Source organism: Aptenodytes patagonicus, chromosome 5 (assembly GCF_965638725.1).
Source record: "Aptenodytes patagonicus chromosome 5, bAptPat1.pri.cur, whole genome shotgun sequence".
Taxonomy (NCBI): Eukaryota; Metazoa; Chordata; class Aves; order Sphenisciformes; family Spheniscidae; genus Aptenodytes; species Aptenodytes patagonicus.
Genome location: NC_134953.1, coordinates 13,756,414 through 13,776,127, shown reverse-complemented (window position 1 = coordinate 13,776,127; position 19,714 = coordinate 13,756,414). Strand labels below are relative to the sequence as shown.

The 19,714-nt window shown below is 42.2% G+C and overlaps 1 protein-coding gene across 2 annotated transcripts in view; it reads left to right on the top strand.

Annotated features, from left to right (window-relative positions):
- The first annotated feature begins 4,189 nt into the window (after nt 1–4,189).
- The window catches only part of HTR7 (5-hydroxytryptamine receptor 7), a 36,350-nt gene continuing 20,825 nt past the window's right edge, over nt 4,190–19,714 (top strand). For both annotated transcript variants that reach the window (XM_076338738.1, XM_076338739.1), the window contains exon 1: nt 4,190–4,735. In XM_076338738.1, the coding sequence (XP_076194853.1) occupies nt 4,209–4,735 (527 nt within the window). In that variant the 5' untranslated portion in view covers nt 4,190–4,208. The remainder of the gene's footprint in view (nt 4,736–19,714) is intronic.

Genomic DNA, 19,714 nt, shown 5'->3' with positions numbered 1-19,714 from the left:
GAAAACAAAAGGAAAGGAAAAAAATTACAACAGACAAATGAAAACAATAGTTTATGAAGATAGACTGGCTCAGGCACAGAAGGACAAAAAAGGGGATGATAAGAAAGGAAAAAGAGCAAGAAAAAATTCTTCTCTGTTTATTTATTACATTGCGTACTTATGTTGTGTTACCTTCCTACCATGCATCCAAAAATGAATTGTTTAAGAAGGGGAATGTAGCAGCGCCTTTAAGTTTCTATGCGAAGATGAGCACGGCTGTTGTTTTCTAGAGGTGGTTGTGGGGGGGAAAGAGTTACCATGCTGGGCTGTCAACGCTTTCTCCTCCGGTGGTGAAGTTCTGCTGCTGCACTCCTTGACCCGTTTCAGCCAGAGTGCTCCGAGTTAGCAAAGCCCTGCTGCGTCAACAGACTCTGCGAGCGTTAAGTCCTCCGGAGAGGGACGAAGGATCCAGGATTTAGTGCAAGTTCTTTCAGCACAAACACTTTGATAGATACAGTTTGGCCTCACTAAATCAACATGTGCTGGGGAAATTGTATTTCCTTAGCTAGCTCTGACAATGTCTATCTTACCTTACCTCACTAACATGGGGACAAAGAATTGGTACCAATACCCACTGTCATATTATACACTTACTATGAATCACAAATGCAGAAGATGTTATGTGATTAACACTATTTCTGGAGGAGGGCAAAAAAATCAAACAAGTTAATTATTTTTGGAGAGAAAAAAATAAAAGAGAAAGGTTCCCTTGCCTTTTTTGTTTTTTAGATCTGGAACATTTCTATATAACAAAAATGAAATATCAAAGATGAGATTTGCAAATAAAGTACATTATCAGGTGTGAACAAAATAATTTAACTTCAATAAGTGCATGAAGAATGAGGGACGAGGGCCTTAGCACAGAGTCGTAGGTATACAGAAATGTGAAGAGGCTTTTATACATAGAGAGCCTAAATTACTCAAAGGACAGGATGTTACTAAGCTCAGCCAAAAAACTGATTTGATGATATTTATTGAAGCCTAATGGCAGGTGAAAAAGTATCTTGGGGAGGCGGGGGGAGAACAAGTGTCAACTTGTTATTCTTGACACCCAATCAGCCATTTGTTTAATTTCTGTATGCTGCCTGGAACAGCACGTTAGAATTTGTAAATAGGGTCACTGAAGACAAAAGCGGGATGTACACTTGGAAGGATCAACTCCTACCTTCATGTATCATTATTTTAAACACATAGAATAGATGTAGTCCCATGGAGTGGTGGATGCTCTCTGCTCTCCCAGACACTGGGGATGTGAAAGCCTCTAAAGCCCTCAAGGAAAGCACCTCACCAGATTCAGCCCAGCCCTGGAATCTGGAATGTTATTTTAGGTGTGTCCCAGTGAAAAGCTTTCATGGAAAACATTTTAGAGAGGTATCAGCTGCTTCATCTTGCCCAGGTTTGAGGTTTTCTCTGCAATAGTAGGTAAACCCCTTCTATAATGGTATGTAGATTGACTTAAATTGGTTTGTCTCTTCAAAGATAAGATTATGAGAGTAAATACAAAGAATGGTAACATAGGACCTTTGAGAAGGAAAGAAATCAGGTGATTAACTTCTAATGAACTGTATGGGAATTTAAGGTACAGAACAAAAGATGAGGCTAAAATCCTCCTTTCAGGTTGGAATGAGTAAGAGTAACACGCAAATGATCCTGTGTATAATCCACTGAGTACACTTAGAGAGTCACGTTCCAGAAATGTATTGAAAAGCTGTCAAGAAGAATGACTGATTTAATGAACTGTGTCAACACATTTGCAGGAAGCGCCAGATTATAATTTGCTCTGCCTTAGTGACATTTTAAGCAACTGAAAAATTACTTTTACAGTGAGTATTAAACTGTACAATGTTATCAGCTTTTATGATATGAATCTATTTTGAACAAAATTTACCCAGTTCCTATCTGCTTAGCTGTACTTCAGACACTATTTTTAAAAAATGCATTCACACGAGGAAATATTCTCTTTTCTCCATGTTTTGCCTTAATGTTCTAACTTATTTTGATGTACCCTTGCCATTTCTAAAGATCGTTTTCAGCCTAATATTTGCTTAGCTGGGGACGAGGGACAAAGGACTTGCTTTATCACCCTGGAGGGGTAAGTCACCTCAAGCTCAAGGCTCATGAACGCATTCTGGGTGGTTAAACAGGGAAAGCTTTTATTGTGAGTGGACGCAGTGAGGCAACTAACGAAGTGTAAGAAAATACGTGACTGAATAGGAAAACACTTTCAGCTTGATAATGGTCAAAGAGCTGCCCAACTAGATCTCGTCCTTACCATGTGAAACTTGCTTATTTTGTTATCTTAGTCAAATCAAGATGTGGGGGTGGAAGGGAAAGCAAGCAACTGAAGTCACAGTCACCCTGCTCGCTGCCAGCTGCATTTCTGACCACAGGAGACTCTGCCTGTGCTCAGATTGTGTTGGGCACATCTGACCCCAACCCCTCAGTCCCGTGCATGCTCACGGGGGAGATGGGCCAGTGCAGAGTCACGTATGATGGAAAGCCTGCTTTCAAGAGCAGGTGATGCTAACAGAATAGAAGGTTTCATTAAAAACAAGAAATTCCGCAAGCCAAGAATGGAAGCCTCAATTGCTATGGATTTGTGTTTCAGTAGTGCCTATGAGTGTCAGATAAGGTTTTTTTCTGATAGCTGGGTACTTGTTAGGTCTTTCTCCAACGCAGATTGTTATGTCTGTATGATGTGAGCTCATACTGCAGTCTCTCTTACTGCTGGGCCACACACAGAGTTCTTCCCGCTGTCTGGTGCGTACTGAAACAAAACTTGCTATAGGGTTGCCACCTGCAAGACCTCCCCTCGTTCAGACATCACTGATGTTGGTCAATGGTTACTGATCCATGTGGGGTCAACGGTCCCGCTTTCATTTCTTCTCTTTCTCTAGTTCATCTGGCTTCTGTCTCTTGTTGGAAATGTAAGGGGACACTCGGGAGCAGGTGTTTCCTGTTTTTAATCCTTGCTGCCTAGCATGTTACCATACCAAGAGGTGTGATCTTCTGCTGGCATCCCATGGGTAACTGACAATCCAAACAGTTAGTGTTCACCCCACTCGGAGGCAAGAATACGGCTTAAAGAACGGAGAAAGCTAGTGAGTCCCAGAAATGGGCTAGTATCCAAGAGTTCAAGGAATCTCTGCAGGAAAAGCAGGTACTTCAAAGCAATGGGGTTTTGTTGTTGTTGGTAGTGGTGTTTTTAACTTTACTGAAAGGGTTACACATGGAACGGTGAATAAATTTAAAATAATGCTATATAAATATTAATAAAAGAGAAAACATAGTTGTGGGATTCACATTCATTTAGTAAGAAGGAAGAAATCTTAATACTGAGAATCTGTGAGCTTGAGGATACAAAGAAACACTGCAGCGATGACCGTGTTGTTGGGGGTAGATCTTACAAGAGCGGCCACTATCAACTCTCCAAGCAGCGGCCGGGGTCCTGCCGGACCCAAATCTTTCAGCACGCACGTTTCGATAGCGGGGACAGAGCCCGATCGTGATGCGGGGCCGCACGGGAGCAAGCGCGCCGGGAGCCTGTCACCCCGGCTCCGACCGGAGCAGCTCAGCCTGCGGTCGCTTCTGCTCGGCGCGCGTCCACCCGCCCGCAGCTTCTCGGGTGCGACCTATATATATGTATGTACACACACACATATATATGGGGTGGGGGGTGGGGGGGTGTCCCGAAGCGGCCCCCGCTTGGGGGGGGCCGCGGAGGAGAAGCCGGAGGAGAAACCGGCGCCCGAGGCCGCAGCGCGGACGGGCTGCGGTGAAGGGGCGCTCCCCCCCACCTGCCGCTCAGAGGGGGAGGAGGGAGCGGGGGGGGGCGGAGCGGCCCCCACCCCGTCCCCCGCCGCCGTCGGAGGAAAGCAGCCGCGGGCGGGAGCGGGCGGTGGGCGCGCGTGGGCGGGGAGCGGCCGCCGCCGCCCCCCTCCCCGCGGGCTGGGGGCGATGGCGCCGTGCCCACCCCTCGGCCGCCCGGGGAGCGCCGTGGGCGAGCCCGGCTGCTCCAGGGGAAGTTGAAGGCTGGGCCCCCGGCGGGCCGCTCCGCCGGCTGCGAGGGGGCGGGCGGCGCCGGGTGCCCGAGGAGGAGCCCGAGCATCCCGGGCGGCGGGGAGAGCCGGCGAGCGGGCGGCGGGGCTTCATGGGCGGCTCACGCCAACATGGTCCTCGCCCTCAACGGCAGTCACCTCTACGGTAACCTCCGGCCCTTGGTCCTGGAGGACCCGCGGGCGCTGAGCGGCGCTAGGATGATCGCCGGCTCCTGGCCCCCGCGCAGCCTGGCGAAGCTCGGCCCGTCGCCCCCCCCGTCGGCGCTGCCCACGGCGAGCCCCCTCCCCGCCAACGACTCCCAGTGCGGGGAGCAGATCCTCAGCTACGGCAACGTGGAGAAAGTTGTCATCGGGGCCGTCCTCTCCCTCATCACCCTGCTGACCGTCGCCGGCAACTGCCTGGTGGTCATCTCCGTCTGCTTCGTGAAGAAGCTGCGGCAGCCCTCCAACTATCTCATCGTCTCGCTGGCCCTGGCCGACCTCTCGGTGGCCCTGGCCGTCATGCCCTTCGTCAGCGTGACCGACCTCATCGGCGGCGAGTGGATCTTCGGGCGCCTCTTCTGCAACGTCTTCATCGCCATGGATGTCATGTGCTGCACGGCCTCCATCATGACTCTCTGCGTGATAAGTATCGACAGGTGAGACACCCGGCGACCCGCGGCCCGCCCTGCCCTCCCGCCGCTCCCCGCACTCCGGGGGGGGGGGGGACGGGACCGGCACCGCGCCGCTGCCGCCGCCCCGGGGACCGAGGATGGCCGCCGGCGCTGGGGACCCGGCGGGAGCGGTTCCACCAGGGGTCTCCTTTGCCTCCTCCGGGTCCCTTGGAAGCGAGCCGCAGACAAGCTAAAAGCACGGAGGGAGGCGAGAGCAAGCCTTGCAGCCTCTCCTGTTCGAAGGAGCCCGCCGGAGCGGTGCGTGCTGCCTCCCGCTATCCCAGCCCAGGTGCCTAGTTATCCCTCTCGGTAACTTCCCTGCTGTCATTACAAAGTGTCAGAACAGAACGGGAGCTAAACTGTGTACGTTTACTGTGGCTCTTTACAAATAATGGGGCATTTACAGCTGCTTTAAAATTTGCAACGTATGCCTTTAAACGGCTTTATGCCACGGCTAGATTTGAGCTGATTATTCCGAAGCTGGTGACAGTGTAACCTCACTGAGTTCAGCCGAGTTTTACCAGATCAGAGAAGGCTCAGGAATTATAGCTGATTAGGGTTGGATCGTTATTCTAGTACAATCCCAGAATAGCTCCATTTCAACGGACAGAACCATTTTTGACAAATAACCTTTTGTTTGAAGGAAAAATTGCTTTCAAATATTTGCCTTTTTCTTTTTAAATTTCATTTGTCCTCTTAAAAACCAAGCTATGCTCATTGACATATAGCTTCTTCCAAAAGATACAGGCACTGGGGCAATAAGGAGGTGTATACAGACTGCAGAAGAGGATCTTAGGCATTCATTTCTGATGTTAAGATATCACATTTGGCCACGTCTAAGCTCTCCTCTGCAGAGGGAGGCTAACAGATTCCTTTAGTCCATGCAGGTCCCATTCTAAAATAAGTTGCAGCCTGTCACTTCCCTCTTCCACAGCCTAAATCTTCTGCTGAGAATTTTAGCATCTAGAGGGAGACTCTTTTCATTACAACTCAACACAATTAGCAGAAATTGAAGAACTTCCTAACTAGACTGTAGAATTAGTTTATCAAGTCTGATATCCAACAGCAGCCTTGACCATCTACTTCAGAAAGTTTTGGGAAAGAACTCTGCATTAGGTTTCTGCAAAGAAACAGTCTTTCGAAAGAGTTTCCCACAATAACTGGAGGCTGTTTCAGGCCAAGGAGCATGACAGTTTATATTAATTTCAAAACTTCAATTTCTGTATAAGCATCCCCTGCTCCAATGCTCTCTATTTTGTGACTTCTGTAATGGCTAGCAGTTACCTGAAGGCTGTAAAGCGTCTTGTAGCAACAAAATCCACATACAGACTTTGACTGAGTATCAAAGGGTGGGGGTTTTTTCTGTCATTGCCCTGAAATTTACTGTCTTTTAACTTAGTTCCAGTATTGTAAGAAAATACGAATAGGCTTATCTACCTTCCCAACTTTATTCTCTGTTTTTCTATCCTACCTATTTTTAAGATAGGTGATTTAATTTTTCCACTCTCTCCACATAAAGTACTTCCATTCTTTGATTGTTCTTGATGTCCATCTCTGAGCTTTCCACCTCCATTTCTAATAACCTTTTAAAGACAGGTTAACATAATTAAGCTTTCTTACCCAAGAGAGGATGTGTGATTCACACTGTAGCACTGGAGTAGTTTAGTTTTACTCTTTCTCGTTTCTTAGCTTAACATTTGAGGTCACTTCTGTATGTTGAACAGGGGCTTTGATTGAACTGGTCACAGTGATGATCAGGTCTCTTGCTGTTTTCTTTCCATCCTCCCTCCACTCCCCCCTCTCCCCAAAATACCGACGAGAGATAGCTATGTATTCAGACCAGAATATATCCTATTATGAATGACTGATTTTCGTTAACAAGTGGTGGTTTAAACCAGAGTTAATCTCCTCTCGTCTTTGCATTCCTACTTCTATCACTGAATGTTTATTGAACATGATCTCTTCATAATTCATTATACTGTTGTCTACTCCCTACTTGAAATCAAAATTTGGTGAATCGTGGTGCTTTAACCTCTGTCACCGAAATCCATTATATGGTTAAGATAGGTGACATCATAAACAAAAGGAGACAAGCCAGCAATTCATTAGCAAAATGTTTCTACCACTTGGGAGTAAAGAATTAAAAAAATTTCCATGATTTGTAATCCTATTTAAAAATAAATAATCTTATACTGTTGTAACACTGCTCAGTCTGGCCAAAGATTAGCTTGGGACGTTAACTAATCTTTGAATAGTGAATATGTACAAAATATGCAAACCAGGGAGAAATGATGAAAATTAAATGTGAATGACGAAATGTTGCCAGTGTAGCATTGATTTTAATGGTTCTATCTTACCTGCAGTTGTTCTTACACTTACGTAGTTAGGAAAGCCTTGAATGATCAGTGAGGGAGATGTGTCCCTGAAAAAATGAGTACCTCCGGGTAAAGTATGTGGTACAGGAGCTTGCAAATCGCAATGTATATGGTGCATTAGAGGGTCAGACCATTTTCCATGGGTTTGATGGAATCACTTGCATGTTTTATATTATCTAGGAAGAGATGATCTTTGTTGATACAGCCCTGATTATCTCAGTGCAAAGAATATAAATACGAGATGAACCAGGAAATCCAGAAGCAGGGGAGGAGTGAATGAAATTCACTATCTTCAAACTTGGCCGCTATCCTCGGTACCGTTTAGATGCACTTAAACCTTGTAGCACAATTAAGCGGTCCTGGGGTCAGGCAGGAGACATTTGTTTAGGGAGAAGGATTAAGACAGGGCAAAAAGGGACATTTTTGAAGAATAATTATGAATTGCACTGCCACCTGGCTCTTCAGGACAGGTTAGGAAGCCTTTGTTGTGATCCAGTAAAATCTCTCCTGAAGGGAAAGATGAGGCTGTCGCAGGCAGTGCAGAGACAGCAATTAAGTTGGATATTTTAAAATTTTCATTGTTAAACCCCTAGGTTCTTCCTGAAGCAGATGTAAGAATCGGTTGAAGGTAAATAGCTGGAAGAATGTTACTATTGAATTAATCTTTTTTTTTTAAAAAAAGAGTTTGTTACAAACTGTTAGGCAAGGATTGTAAGGAGAGGTAATATCTTTTATTAGACAAACAAATATAGCTGGTAAAAAAGAGGCTTTGAGGCCCTTCCAAACAGGATAAAATGAGTAAATCGAAGAGGCTTTTTGATTTGTTTCCCTTGCACAAGTATGTGCTACTCAGCTCATGCCACTGAGAGCCCTGAAATGCCAGCAGCTGGCAGGCCTATTGCACACAGAGATACTTTGCTGCACAGCCCTTAGTGGTGGATGCGTTTTTCAGCTGAATTTATCAGTTGGAAAGCTCTGAAAGATGCAGATTAGCATGGAGTCTACAAATGGGCTGGTTTCATTCTGTTGAAAAAAATCCCATCTTTTTTTCCTAGTCAGACACATCAAGCACTGCTCGTACTTTTTAAGTTGCTTCTACTCCAAGTTGTATAAACGTTAAGACTGCAAAGTACATGTTAGTATGCTGCTACGGGGATCTCTAACTTTGTACAGGGTGCACAAGAAAGAAGCTAGTCTGAAAAGGTCATTTTATTATCCGCAAAGAACTAAATTTGTGGAGATCGTGAGATAATGTCCGTAACAATACCAAGATTTGGACTATTATGCTTTTCTTCAGATCATATCTTTCCTTTTATTTCACAACATGAAAACCTCTTTATCAGGGTGACCTGAGATGAGCATGTTATTTTTGAGGTATCTCTTATCTCATTTAGGCCCCCACTTTGGAATAAGGCTATCTGCTTACAGGCAGGTCTGTCAGAGCTAAAACAGATGTGGCGGAGAGACAAGAGCATTTCTTCCTTTTCAGATTTCATAAGGATTAAACAGGCAAGACAGCTTAATACCCGGACAATCAATATTACCTTCACTATACTTGCCATCCATGATATGAGGGGTAGCTCTGGAGAAAGGTAGGAGTTACACAGACTTTGGCAGGATAATTGTACCTCAGTGAATAGTAGCCTCCTTTAAGCATTTCTTATTAGTGTGTTTGGGTTTTTTTTTCTTAAGGCTCCACTTTTCTGGTTCTGAATTAAATAAATTATACCACATTTAGATTCCGTTACATTTAAGAGTGAGCGAACATTAGGAGTGAATTATGAGGGATGGATGCAAACCACATCTTAGTGGGTGAATGAACATATAAAGGGAGTTAATTGAATTTAAACTGGTGGTGTTTGCATGCTGATTCATCATATTCTTCCGACCCAAGATAGCTACAGAAATCCTGTTTTGGAGAGTATCCACTGGATAACTGCGTAAGTAGCAATTTTGAATTAAATTTAAAAATAGCTCTTTGGCTTAGAAAGCGGTAACTACTCAGATACAGTTGACAAATTATAACGCTTTCCCCACACCCACACAAGTAATGAAACATTTTTTGGGGAACTTCTGCAGTCTGTGTCTTAGCCAACAGTTCATGAGTATTCTAGACTTCCACTGAATTGATGAGGATTTAGAATTTGTATGCAAATGATACCAAAGTGGGCCTTTTTGTTGATCCTGAGATTTTTGTACACAAGGATCAGTTCTCTCTCCCTCCCTGTTTGGTATCTTTTGCCATACTCCAAGTAAGTATGAGTACTTACGCTTCACCTTAGAATATGTCAGGACCTAAAAGCTCACCCAATTCCAGTGCCCTTGGTGCATGCCTGGGAACTGAGGAGGCCTCAAAGTGCCTCACAGGAAGAACTTGGGACTAAATTTAAATAAAGACTTAAGCACTTTCAGTAGAATCTAGGTGTCTAAATTCTGCCTACCTCTGAAACTGATAATGTGACCTGAAAACCTTGTCAGCGATTTCCTAAGCCTAACGTCACCGAAGAGCCCTGCATGGCTTCCCGTTCGGTATGAAACTCTTCTTCTGCCTTGAGGCCATGGGTGGAAAAGGCTGGGGTCTGTTCTGCCAGCCCTGCTCAGTTCCTTCAGAAAATACATGTAGAATATATATGTAGAGATAGATATGAAAAAACCCTATATGCAATATATTTTGGATCTAGAATAAATATAGGCACCCACCAGCAGTGTCCCCCGTGAGTTTTGTTCAGTATATATATATTTACACAGAGATAACTGAGGAATCAGGAAAAACCTAAAAGGAACTATAGGAAAAGCGTGTGATGGAGTTACTGCAATTAAGGTCTACATTGCAGAAGAAAGTTTTGGGATCAATATGGCAGCTAATTCCTAACCACCACCATCGTCATAAGAGCCATTCTTCCCATTGTTCAGCCTGATAAACAACTGTACTCTTTCTGAGTCTGTGAATAACTTGTCTAGCTTACGAAAGATACAGACAGCATTGATACACCATAGTGGAAAAAAACAGATCTGCTTTTATTCCTTTCCATGTAGTTTTTCTAATTTAGTCCACTTAAAGAACATTCCTCAAGTTGTTGTATTTTCTTTTTGCAGAGAATTTCTTGCCGAACTCTTCTGCAATCTCCGTTTTATTATTTACATGGAAAAGAGGTACAACATAAATTTTTGCTCCCAAATCCTGAGATGAAGAAGTTGAATTGGAAGTTGGATGCATTAAGTAGTACAAGGCAGTGCAATGTGTATCTCTCACTGGGAGCCAGCTCCAAAAGAGTAAATGAAGCTGAGGTGTTTTGCTGTACTAACACGATCACACTTCTTTAGGTACCTTTCTGTGGCATCCTCAGCTATCTTTTCCCATGTCGTGTAGGCAGCCTGCAAGAGATGCCGCTGCTTACACTGTAACCTGTTCTTGGCCATAGCAATTGTTCTGTTACTTCTTTGCAGAGACATTATGCTTCATGACTAGACTGCCAGATGCACAATAAGTAAGATGGGAGGCAGCAAATAAAAGCTATTTTATCAAACAGATGGACTATTCTGTGAAGTCTTAACAACTCGGGAGTAAAGGGGGTTCTTTTACCACTAAAATGACTGGAAGTTTTGTCCTTCTGCAGTGGGAACAGGCATAAGATTTGAAGTTTGGTAGGCGTGTCTTGTGGCTGCACAGTAGAGGCTGACAAAGTTTGGGAAGCTAGAAGACATTACAGGAAAAAATCTGTAGATTGATTAGTCTGTTGCTGTTATATACTGGATGTGTTTAAGTAGTGTTACTGAAAGGGAGTCATGAAGTGTGGAGGTGCAAGATAATCTAGAGGTGGCAGTGAAAAGGTGACTGCAATTGGTAATGTTCCAAGGTATGCACGAATGGGGAATTATAGTTCAGTCAGTACCAGGAGATTTGCAATTACACCACATTTACGTGAATGCCTTTTCTTGAAATTGGATGTTGCATTTTCCCCCCACATTTGAAACTATCTTCTGTTTGCTCCTACCAGGGTTTAACACTGGATGAGTTTTCAGAAGTGATTTTGGGGTCTCTAATTCTTGGGGGTTCATCCAGACATTTCAAAGGAGCCTGATAGTCAGAGGTAAGGGAACATTAATTCACATTTTTGCCAAGCAGGGCATTCTGGAGACATTTAAAATGATTTTTTTTCCTGTCAAGGTCACAAAAGTAGTTTCCATAAGTGAGGTTGGATTTGCTTCAAGTTTCACAGGAAAAATACAATTCTAGAAACACTCCTCTTATTTTTTGAAGGGAGCTTTTGGAAATATCTCCTAATATAAATCACAAAAATGCAAATACCTATCATACTGGCATAATGGTGTAGTGTAACCTGTGTACACTGGTATCAAACTATATTTTCCTAGAGTGTTTTTCTTGAACTGAATGAGTATCATAGAATGAAACATCAAAGCATTTGTAGTCATTATACCGTGTTTGAAGCAAGATTGCTATATCACTGGTAGCATGCTCTCACAACCTTCTAGAGGAACAGAAATTAATCAAGGAATGTTCTTTGACTTTTCTGAAACTTTTCAGAGTTTTCTCTGAAACTTATTTATAAAAATCCCTGTAAATTATATAAAAGGAATATCTTATTTCTTTAAAAGAAATCCAGTGTTATTTTTAATAGTTATTGAGTTTGGAACATTTTATTTGGAAACATTTGTGGCAACTTTTGAAACAGAACATCCCACTTCATCTGCAGTTGATATTGTACGTATGGCACTGCCTTTCAGCTACAAACACCTCTTTTTTTTTTCTCTCTCCGTATATCACACAAAGATCTGGTCCTTCCTCTGTGGACTAGGAAATCTGAAGAAAGAGCTGGCCATTGTAGGTCTTGCGTGAATATAAAAGAGCTTGAGAAACAGTTGAGTCTGCCAAGGTGCAGTTGTCATACAAGAAAGACTGGGGAGCAAAATTACAAGTTCTGATATCTGAGTGTACAAAGCACGAGCATCATAAAGCAATGCTCACTGCAGTTTTGTCCTAATGGTCACTACTATTTGTAAGGTGAGGGTAATTTCTTTCAGCTGGAAAGCTTACAAGTTTTGGTTTTTCATGTTGTACTAGATAGGCAACTATTTCGAAAGGATTGATTCATAGTGTATCTATTCCTAGGTATACTGAAGATAGAAAAAACAGGTGAAATTTTTTGAGCAAACTCTTACTACAAAGGTTAAGTTTTCCTTTCCAAAAGACTCCAGTAATTAAATGTTATAGGGAAAATTTGTTCCTATTCTGTTTGAGCTAACATAAAAAAATTAAAGAGTGCAGCAGCTTTGATTTTCTTCTTGTACATTGCTGTTTACTCAGGAGGCTTTATATAGAACATCTAGATTATCTGATACATATGGGTAGTTCCGTACATATTAGCATGTATGCAAATCAGGTAGTGATTCACCTCTAACAGTAAACAAGTTTTTTGGGTAATGTACAGACAAGAATGAAATTTCTAATAGTGCCAGCTGTTCTAGTAACACGCAGAACTGAGATGTGCAGGGAAATCAAGTCAGTACCGAGTATATTCTTTCTGTCTTTATCGTGGCCTCCGCTATCAAATTGTGAGCTAGCACAAGAGACCTCTGAGGGGAGTTAATATCATTGTGGACGGCTATTTCACTGCAATATGGTCATGATTGTTTAAAAAAAAAAACAAACACAAAAACAAAGAGGGACATTACAAAAATACCTTTTTTTAAAATAAGGAGAAACCAGGGTGAAGTCTATTCTTAGATGTACATTGTGTCTTGATGAAAAACCTGGCAGCAAAGTTTCTTCCTGAGATATATCAAGGAAATGGGTGGGGTTTTGGTACTGTCAAAAACTTGAAACCAAGTTAGCTTGTGGAATTGTAAGTTAAAAATATAACCACAAAGAAAGTTGGTCATCCATTTTTGTTCACAGTTTTTTTTGTTCCTTTAAGGAGACTTTGGGAAGTGGAGGTAGAGCCATATGAAAGGTAACACTTTCCTCACACTGGGAGCTACTTGTCCTGCAGGGTGTAGCAGGTTGAGAAGCAAGCAGCAGCTTGCCACCTGTTAACAGTGGTGGAAAAACTGCTCAGGGACAAAGGGAGACTGGGCAGTTTGTTGTATCCCAGACACTCGCCGAGTTAGATAAAACCAGAACTGGAAGCAAAGGCTTGCCTGCAAGGGCTCCGTTTTTGTCAGAGAATTATGTACAAACCTTTTTACTTCTAACTCACCGTGTGATGAATTTTCTGTATTTAAACAGATCAAATTTCTAGGTTTCATTTAAATAAAATTTGACTTTTTTGAGTTGAAAACTGTCCAGTCTTTTGGGGAGAGCTCATTATTGGAGATCTAGGCAGACACATCCTGAGATCTCCTCCCAACAACCTGGCATGCAGCTATGCCACCTTCACTCCCACTGAAGAAGACTGATCAGTAACCTTGCTGGCATTGGAATCATCATTTCTCATCAGCTATACAAGTGCCTGCAATCACAGATATGGCCTATTGCTGCTGCTGCAAGTTAAATTGATACAGAGCTTTCTTTAAGTACATTATTTATAAACTGTTTGCTTTTCATGAGAGATGTGTTAGAGACTAGGGACAATGTATTTCAACATATGGTTTGCAGATCTCCAGAGAGGGACACAAAAGGTAACTGCAAAAAACCCAAATCTGTTGTCAGTAGGGTGTATTTAGTAGTTAGAGGACTGTTCCCATACTAGAAAATATAGGGATTTTTGAATAAAAGTAAAGAATAGTAGCCTAGAAGATTTAGTCTGGTAACAGGTATTTAGAAATTGGCAATAGGCATAAAAATTAGAAGGTGGAAATGGAAGGCATGAGCACAGATAACAGAAGTATATGCTATTATCTAAACTTATTGTAGAATTTGCAACATAACTATCATCATGAATACAAATCATAAAAACATGTTGTGATTGTCATGAAATATTTCAGATACACAGTACCATTTGCCAGAATAATTTTCTGTAAACACTTCTCCATGTGGGTTGTTAAATTTTGTTTATTTGCTGTAGAAGTCAACATTTAACAAATAGCTGAAATACTAAATCCCTGAACAAAGTCAGAGTGTGTTGTCTGGCCACAAATTACTTGGAAATATTTATACCCGTGACCCAAAACAGCTGCTGACAAGATGCAAAGCTTTTCTTTAATAGTCTAATAAGATGTTTTGATGCTAAAAATAATACAGCTTTGGCTCTAAAGACTTAATTTTTGCATTGTTATGTACTACAGCTTCCCTTTTACCTTAAGAGTCTGCATTCAGAGACCCACTTCTTAGCACAAGCAGTTTTAGCAACAATACTGATTGTAGTCTCTCAAGTCTATTGTCCCATATTAAAAAGCTATTTTTGCTAAATGAGTGTGGTCATTAGCAGAACACAAGCTTCATTTTTTCAAAAATAACTGAAATTCAAATAGCATGGTGGACTGTTTGCCTGTGAATTAAACAACACAAGAAAGAGCTTAGCGTTTCCAAAGCCTGTTACTTAATACGAAGCTTCTGCACTGCTGCCTAAGTGTTGAAATGAAGGGAGCATCTTATCAAATATCCCAAACACCTGCAGTTTGCAGTGAGCTCCCTGAGATGTCCATAGGCTAGCTGTGGTGATTCATCCCACACTGATGTCAAAGTTCCACTCCTAAATTCAAATGCATGTTTGAAGTTGTTAGCCTGGCAACGAGAACTGATATTATTGGAAGCTGTAGGCACAGCAATAAACCTTAGGTATTTTAGTCTTTATCCACACAAAGTTGATGCCACCACGTCTCAGAAGAACCTTAGAGTTGCCAGCTTGATGCTGAGAAAAGCAAAGGAAAGACATACTCACTGAGAGATGAGAAGGGCTTCCTTCTGCTGATCCTACTTATTTCACTGCTTTCGTGTGTGGTGTAGCATCTGTAAAATGAAGAGAGAAGAGAGGTCTGGGATCCTTGATAATGTCCAAATCCTGCTGTCTTTAAAGACTTTGGAGGAAGAGATGGTCTATCATCAGCTGTATCTATTTCTGTTTTATCATAAAGGTGTACCTCTAAATTCTGGGGAACATGAAAAGGCATTGTAAAAGAATTGTGACCCCCCCACAGACTCTGAGCTGGACAAATGGTCATTTGTGGATAATCAGTTGAATCTGGCCTCAAGTTTTGTCATTCTGTACAGAAAGCCCAGGGGAAGAGGGCCAGAAACTCCTTTCTTGACAGGAGAAAAGCAAAAGGTTTATTCTGTAGATTGAATGTACTACGATTTCATGCCTGTGAAGTTGATGGTAGAGGTTTGTGTTGTGTTGAAATCTGTTCTGTATTTTGAATATATTTAGTGTTGGCAGATTTTGCATGGTTTTAAGAAGGAGAAAAATCATGAAAGATGTTGCTGAAGGAAAAGGATATACTGTAGTGGACGCCTGTTGTGGGCAGGCCCTTGTTCAACAAGACAAAGAGGACACGTTATCCTGGCTAATCTCCTGTTTTCAGGTTTCCTGTCTAGAGATCTCTAAGCTTACTTGGAGACGCCTTTGCAAAAGTAGACCTGGTGATGTCTGAAATGGGGAGTGTCAACTTCTGGATTTGGATTAATTTTTACTGCAGCAGCAAGCTGGAAAAAGCCAGCAACGTGGAACCGCAGTCTGGCAGGTCTGAGCAAGACCCAGGAGGTTCAAAGTTCATTAGAGTGGAGGACTGGTTAGCTAGAAAGAAGTAGTGTCCATGTGGCCATTACTTTCTTCATTCCCAAACCTGCTGGTAAAAATGAATAAATATTATGATAAATGAACTATTAAATACTGTGGTTGTGAAGAGCTGAACGTACAGTTTTACCCACCACAATTTGGGGTTTGTTGCAGTTAGTTTTCATCACTAGATGTTTCTCCCCTTCAACCTTCTCCTTCAGTTAAAGGGCACCGGGGGCTGTGTATTTAAGGATTCTGAGTGATTGCAAGGGGAAGAAATATTTGTGAAGTAATATTAAATTCCTACAAATGTTCTATTTCCAGTTTATAGAGGAGAGCTTGATCTGACCAATTTATTTATTGAAATAAAATTCCAAAATATCACTGAATAAGACATTTTCTGAGGAAAATTACAACAGGCAGGAGGATTACATGTGAAGGGAGAACTTGGGATCTGGTGTATAAGCATGCTGTAAATAAATATGTTAGTTAAAAGGAGTGCTAAGGAAATAAATGTCATGCTTGAGAGATGTGGTAGCTATAGTAGACCTCACATTCATTGACATGAAAGATGATGAGACATGATAACCTCGTTCTGTACCACATACTGGGCAGACAATATACTGCTAAAATATCAAGAAATGGCAAATAAAGAGCTGTTTAGATAAGTTACAGGGAAGGAACCACCTTATTATTTTCTGATACGTCCCCATTCCAGAAGTTTTTGTTGGAAAGGACTGTGAATAGCAGTTTTCTAAAAGGTTCTGGAATTGCAGATATACAATTTGATCTAACCTCCTGCCTTCCTTCCTTGATACCTTCCCCTCATGCTGTGCTCTTTCCAACCCACTGTCTCCCCTTCCAAAACAGGTTATGATTTCTTCCTATGATAGGACCTATTCATATTAGGAAGTGAGACATGCTTTTACTACTGTAGAGGACAAACAACTCTGCATCTTTAAAAAGATGCAAGAGTCTGCATCTTTAAAAAACTACTGATATTGTAGGGGATCAGAATGGGATGTTCTGTTATCAAAATATTTTATGAAATTGAGATGATTTTGCTGGAATTTATTTTTTTAAAGGAACACAATTAGAGTTATTTTCTGGTCATGTCCTCTTTTGATATTTCAGAACAAGTTGGTTCAGTTCATTTGCTTGTATGTGAAAAGCAGGGTTCAGTGCACCATTGTGTTTCTAACCAGTCAATTCAGGATAAAAAAAACTTCGGATTTTTCCATCATAAAATTCAGAATGAAGGCCAATTTTAAAGCTTTCCTGAAACACAGCATGGCTCTCTTCATTCTTCACACAGCACTGTGCTAGATACCTGTCAGTATATGACTGAGCACAGGTAGCTTATTCTTCTAGTGCTTTGACTAGAGTTGTACTTAGTTGCTCGTACTCCGGAAATTTATCACAAAGTCCCTACCTCATGTTTTGGGTAGTTTGGTTGGTTTTGGTTTTTTTGGAATTGATTCAGCCTTACAGAAATTCTTTGCTTTGTTTGCTGCTCTTCTCAAGTAAAGCATCACTGATCCAAGTCAAGTCAGCCAGAATATATCGGTGTCTGAGGAGATACAGTATCCTTTTTCATCTCGGACTTTTTTATGAAACAGAATTACTTAGATGCTTTGGCTGCTTCAGTACCTCTGTTACAATCCCAAAGTTGCCATTTTTCACTTTTATTCTGCTAGTGGGTTTTCTTCTTGCTTTCAGACCTATTTGCATTGACAGTTCCTTTGTGAGAGGATTACATTAGTGAAAAGTGTATTTTACGCTGAACTACAATGACAATATTTTTAAAATATTTTTCAGGAAAGGAGTGAAATTAAAACCCACGGTGCCCACTTTCTAGGAACAGTAGGTACCTCTGGCTGACATTTCCACAGGTAATATGATAGAGAATCCAGACTCTATACAGACTCATTATATAAGATGCTTTGCACATCCCAAAGTTTTAGAAATAAGACTTCTAATTAAACCTGCTTTAGATGTAGATTTTCCTGTGTATCTAACACAGTTTATTGGTACACTGTGGGTTTTTTCCTGCTGAGCTTGGGCAAAAAAGTTAAACTTGAGGTGAACATTTACAATTTTTACATACCCGACCCAACGGAACGTAGCAAAATCTTTGTGTGATTTTTGACAAATTCAGATCTGCCTTCAGGCCAGTACAGCTATGGACAAAGCCAAAAATGTCCAAGTAGATCAGTTCTGTATTGAGATTCACCTATAATCACTATATAGGTGTTCGTTAGGGCTCTTGCAAAACTGCTGTCATGGAGAAGCAAAGAGGAGAATTTGGACCAGGTCCTCCCAGTATTTTTCCTGTCTCTTCAGAGAGAGGAAGAGAAAGAAGGGGGGGGAGGGAAGAAGTATTCTAGAGGGGGTTGTTCCTTAAGTGCTTTGTCTGGAGATATTATGTTTAAATTGTTTGTATTCAAGGAAGGAAGAGAAGGGACATAAATATCAGCACATATAAATAGCTATTCCTTGAAGACATTTTGTTTTAATATAGTGGTATTATCAGTTCAATGGGCTGTGATTTTTCATTTCATTCATCACTTATACTGTGGAAGTTTCTGAAATGCTTCATTTAATTGTACTAAAGACATCAGCCATGATTTTCTAGTTAAAGGTGTAGGAGGCTTTCATTTTGAAACACCATTATAACTTTCAAAATAACTCTTTTTAAGCTGATGTTTAGTGTCAATCCAAGCATGACTCAGGTAGTGAAGTTGGAGAAAATCACCTTAGCCATTTCTACTTTATGGGAATCTGAAGAGGGTTTTCTTTTTAAAAAAGACAGTTTTTCATAGCTGTGAAATCAAGCCCCCACACATTTTAGTTGAAGGTATCTGTTAGCTTACCTCGAGCAATAAAACCGCTGCCCTGGTTATGCAACTGAAACACCAACCTTGCCTTGTGATGACCTAGTGATCAGGGTCTATAGGCTTATTTTGTGGTTCTGGGCAGGCCGCTTAAGCTGCATCTAAAATGACAGCCGGGTATGCTCAGGGCAAACCCTGATATTCGGGTTCCCTGATCACCCAGAGCAGAGCTCTCTGCAGCTCCCTGTGTGTTTAGGCTTTCTCCTGCAAAAAGCAAGGGGCACAGGAGGCCTGGGTCTTACGCCAGTATGGTGCCAGGGAACAGCCAGAGCGCTCAGCTGGGTGCAGGGACTTGGGAGTTCTGCATTTTTGTCTTGTTGAACTGGACACCCCTGTACTGTTTTGGCAACCTCCTCCTGAGAACCATCTAAAGGCCTGGTGCCCCATTCCCAATCTGAGTCTCCACCACTCGTCCTGAGAAACTCTCCAGGCTGCCTCAGCTGCCTCCACATAGGCACCCTCCTATGTGTGTCTGCAGGCACTTCAGTACCCTCTCTGAAGGTCCTCCTAGAGTTTGCTCTGGTTTCAACTTGTTTGTAGCACATACATCCTGGGACCCACCTTGCTGCCAGATACAAAGGGATCATCTGGTACGTGTGTGTGTTTATGTGCCTGCACACACATGGGAGGAGAAGATGGTAGACCGATACAGTGGCCAAAATATAGACAGAGATCCTGTGGGCTATCAGCTTGCCTCATTGCTCACCTAAGGGATGTTTGTGCTGGTGTCTGGCAGGGTACAGAACTGAGAGAAAACACATTGCAATTTTTATTACAGCCTGCTTGAATGCTTGCACAGAACAGGATGGTCCCAAGACTGAGGCATGTCTGGTGGTTGTCTCCTGGCACGTCTCCTCTGGTCTGGCTGAAGCCAGCAGGCTGGCCTCGAATCACCAGTGCTCATCTTTGCCACAGGACACCACCAGTCGGGATATGGGTGGGCGAGAGATCAGAGCTCTGTTAATAAGTGGTAAGTTTGAAAACTAAAACCCTTTCTGAAGGCAGTAAGGGGGGAAAAAA